This window comes from Rhinopithecus bieti, unplaced genomic scaffold, assembly GCF_001698545.2.
Source record: "Rhinopithecus bieti isolate Rb0 unplaced genomic scaffold, ASM169854v2 scaffold_15834, whole genome shotgun sequence".
Lineage (NCBI taxonomy): Eukaryota > Metazoa > Chordata > Mammalia > Primates > Cercopithecidae > Rhinopithecus > Rhinopithecus bieti.
The window spans coordinates 18,152-22,333 of NW_016808980.1; the positions used below are offsets into that span (position 1 = coordinate 18,152).

General features: G+C 48.7%; 1 protein-coding gene across 1 annotated transcript in view; it reads left to right on the forward strand.

Annotated features, from left to right (window-relative positions):
• The first annotated feature begins 662 nt into the window (after nt 1-662).
• DDX27 (DEAD-box helicase 27) overlaps nt 663-4,182 on the forward strand; it is a 26,576-nt gene continuing 23,056 nt past the window's right edge. Inside the window, 2 exon segments of the mRNA XM_017888126.1 lie at nt 663-848; nt 3,575-3,778. Of these exon segments, the coding sequence (XP_017743615.1) occupies nt 663-848; nt 3,575-3,778 (390 nt within the window).

The following is a 4,182-nucleotide window of genomic DNA, read 5'->3' on the forward strand; positions in this document are numbered from 1 at the left end:
GATTTTTATTTTCTTCTGAGATTTTTTTCCCCCTATAATAAACATTAATTTTCATTAAAAAGTTTCGGGCTGGGCGCAGTGGCTCATACCTGTAATCCCAGCAGTTTGGGAGGCTGAGGCAGGAGGATTGCTTGAGCCCAGGAGTTCGACATCAGCCTGGACAACATGGTGAAACTCCGCCAGGCATGGTGGTGGCGCCTGTACTTTCAGCTACTCAGAAGGCTGAGGCAGGAGGATCGCTTAAGCCCGGGGAATTCGGGGTTGCAGTGAGCCATGATCTCCACTGCACTCCAGCCTGGGCGACAGAGCCAAACCCTGTCTCAAAAAAAAAAAAAAAAAAGAAAAAAAGGAAAAAAAAATACTTAGAACTTTACCACCCAGAAACAATCACAGCTAACTGCTTATTGTATTTTCTTCTACAGTTTTTTAATGTAAATATCCACATCTAGAGTTTATAAATGCAACTCTTTAGACTCTCTCACCCCTTGCACCCTCCTCAAACATTCCCACCATTTTGAGGCCGGAGACCGTGGAATTTGCTTACCTAAAAAAGCCCCGCCCCTTGATGTCGTCATACGAAACTGCGCCCCAGATTGCCGCATGCGCACTCTTAAGAGGTAGAAACGGGGAGAGGCGCAGGGGCGCTCGAACGGAAGTGACGCATGGTACATGCGCAATGACGACGAGGAGGTTGCGAAAAGTCAGGTGCTGGTCCGCACGCTGTGCTCGCTTCCGGAAGTGGCTTCTGCGACAACATGCTTACGGACCTCGGCTTAATCGGGACCATAGGCGAGGATGACGAGGTGCCGGTGGAGCCGGAGTCTGACTCCGGTGACGAGGAAGAAGAGGTATGAGGACGGTTCTGGTCTTTGGGTTTCCTTGACTGCTTCTTTTCCCCGCGATTTCTCAGGTCCCTGTCCCCGAATTCTCATCATCGCCTGCCAGCCCGGGAAGTTTCCCTAAAAGGATCTCGCCGGGACCCCAATATCTTCCTCAGTTTTCCCGCGACTAGGTTTTCTCTACGTACGCCTGCTTCTTTGGCCGTGTCGTTCCCTGTCTCCTTGCTGAACTCAGTATCCATTCACTGAATTGATATTTAACCACGCCCTGTGTTAAGAGACATGCAGGTCTCTTACACCTTTTAAGAGGTAAAGTCAGCCCTGGTTCCTGCTCAAGGAGCCGTGGTTAGCTGTCCATTCATATGTTTATCGAGCCAGTGTTTATTGCATACTTATGTGTGCTAGACCTAGTGTTAAGCGTTGGGGACGTAGCAATGAACAAGGTGAGTGCCACTCTCCTGAAGCGTATGGTGGTGTGGGGGCTTGCAGATATTAAGCAGTATGGCAATTAAAGAGGGATCGGTGTTCTGAAAAGGATGCTTGCCCTTCAAACATTCAGCCCAGATGTTGTCCCCTCTGCAGTCTCATCTGTCCGTTTGATACATTTATTCAGATGTCCCACGGCCTCTACAAATGCAACTCCTCCAGAGTTGAACTTGTGTTCGCTCTCATCCTGTTCGCTTCTCAAGCCAGCAACCTTAGAGTTATTCTTGACAGTTTTTTCTTCCTCAGCGCCGCCAGTGCTCTGCAAGCTAGCTCATGAATCTCTCTTAAGCTTCTCCCGCCTCTCTCCATTCACACTGTACCCACCTTAGCTCCGGCCACTGCTGTCTCATGCCTGCACACCAGCACACCACCAGTCCAAACGTACTTCATCTTCATCTCTTTATCTTGAGCACTTCCAGTGTATTCTTCGCTTAGCAGCAGAAGGATCCCTTTGTGATACAGTCACTTTAGAGACCTCCCTTGCTTAAAACTCTCCAACCTGCTGGTAGAGAGCCCCAGGCCTGTCCACTCTGCGAAGACTCCTCAGGCAGCGTGTGGGTCCCACACACTGCCCCCATTTCCCTGATGTCCCCTGTGCGCGCGGGCGGCCGCCCAGGCCTACTGGCTGCAGCCCCCTCTTGGCCAGGCCTGGGCTCAGCCTACGGCGTGGGAGGTCATGGGCCAGTCCCCCAGGTCCCGGGCCCCTGCACAGGCACACAGTGCCTGGTCACACCCATGCTGCGGGGCTGACCTCCAACCCTACGGGCCGCGCCGGGCACCAACTCAGTGTTTGGTATTTGTCTGTGTTTGTTTTTCAAGAAGTGATTCAAATTGCTTAAAAAAAAAAAAACAAAAAACAACTCTCCAGGCTGCTTTCACGTGGCTTTTAAGGTCCTTCACGGTCTTGTCCTTTCCACCTTGACTTTCATCTCTCACAGCTCTCCTCTTCACTTCATGACCAACACTCCAGTCTCATTCACTTCGTTTTTTTTTTTTTTTTTTTTGAGACAGTTTTGCTCGGTTGCCTAGGGTGGAGTGCAGTGGCGTTATCTCTGCTCACTGCAGCCTCCACCTCCCAGGTTCAGGCAATCCTCCTGCCTCAGCCTCCCTAGTAGCTGGGACTACAGGCATGCGCCATCACTCCCGGCTAATTTTTTGTATTTTTAGTAGAGACGGGGTTTCACCATCCTCCTGCGTTGGCCTCCCAAAGTGCTGGGATAACAGTTGTGAGCCACCGTGCCCGGCCCAATACATTGTTATTAACTGTAGTCACCATGCTGTGTATTGGATCCCCAGAACTTGTACGTTGCAGAACTGAAGAGTGTGTACCCTGTGACCAACATCTCTCCATTTCCACCACACCCGAGCCCTTGGCAACCGCCATTCTACTCTCTGTTTCTATGAATTTGACTTTTTTTGATTCCGTATGCATCTTGTAATGAGAAATGCAGTGTTTTGTATATGTTCATTGGGATGAAGCTTTTTAATTGTGCTGTTCAAATTTTCTATAGACTTGCTCGTTTTTGGTCTGCTTGATCTATCAGTTGCTGAGAGAGGTGTGACCCTTATTTCTTTCTTCCTTTCTATTTTTTTTTTTTCTTGAAACTGTGTCTTGCTCTGTCATCCAGGCTGGAGTGCAGTGGTGCAATCTTGGCTCACCACAACCTCTGCCTCCTAGGCTCAAGCAATTCTCCTGCCTCAGCCTCCTGAGTAGCTGGGATTACTGGCATGCGCTACCACACCCAGCTAATTTTTCTGTGTTATTATTATTTTTTTTGAGTTGGAGTCTTACTCTGTTGCTCAGGCAGGAGTGCAATGGTATAGTCTTGGCTCACTGCACCCTCTGCCTCCCGTGTTCAAGCAGTTCTCCTGCCTCAGCCTCCCGAGTAGCTGGGACTACCGGTGCATGCCACCACACCCAGCTAATTTTTGTATTTTTAGTAGAGACGGGGTTTCACCATATTGGCCAGGCTGGTCTTGAGCTCCTGACCTCGTGATCCGCCCACCTCGGCCTCCCAAAGTGTTGGCATTACAGGCGTGAGCCACCATGCCTGTCTTTTTTGTATTTTTAGTAGAGACTGCGTTTCATCATGTTGGTCAGGCTGGTCTTGAACTCCTGACCTCAAATGATCCACATGCCTTGGCTTCTTAATGTGTTGGGATTACAGGTTGAGCCACTGTGCCTGTCCCCTTCTTCCTATTGTTTTTTATCTCAGCCCCAAAGTCACACTGTCTCTTACTCTTCCCAGGGGCCTATTGTGCTGGGCAGACGACAAAAAGCCTTGGGGAAGAACCGCAGTGCTGATTTCAATCCTGACTTCATTTTCACTGAGAAGGAAGGGACTTACGATGGCAGCTGGGCCCTGGCTGATGTCATGAGCCAACTCAAGAAGAAGGTGAGTCTGACAGTGATGGACAGTTCCAGACCTTGGACTATTAAGATTGGACTGTGGGTTTCAGGGCCTAGTCCTGACCTGACTGACCATCAGTTTACATTCAGCAGATACTAGAACTCCTTTGAAAATAACTGGTTAAAAAAAAAGAAAGAAAGAAAGTATCTGGTATACTTTTGATGAGATCACAAATGACTCACTGTCTTTTTTTTTTTTTTCTTTTGAGTTTTTTTGAGTTTTGTTTTTTTTTTTTTGAGAGAGATGTGACCCTCATTTCTTTCTTCCTTTCTATTTTTTTTTTTCTTGAGACTGTGTCTTGCTCTGTCATCCAGGCTGGAGTGCAGTGGTGCAATCTTGCCTCACCACAACCTCTGCCTCCTAGGCTCAAGCAATTCTTCTGCCTCAGCCTCCTGAGTAGCTGGGATTACTGGCATGCGCTACCACACCCAACTAATTTTTCTGTA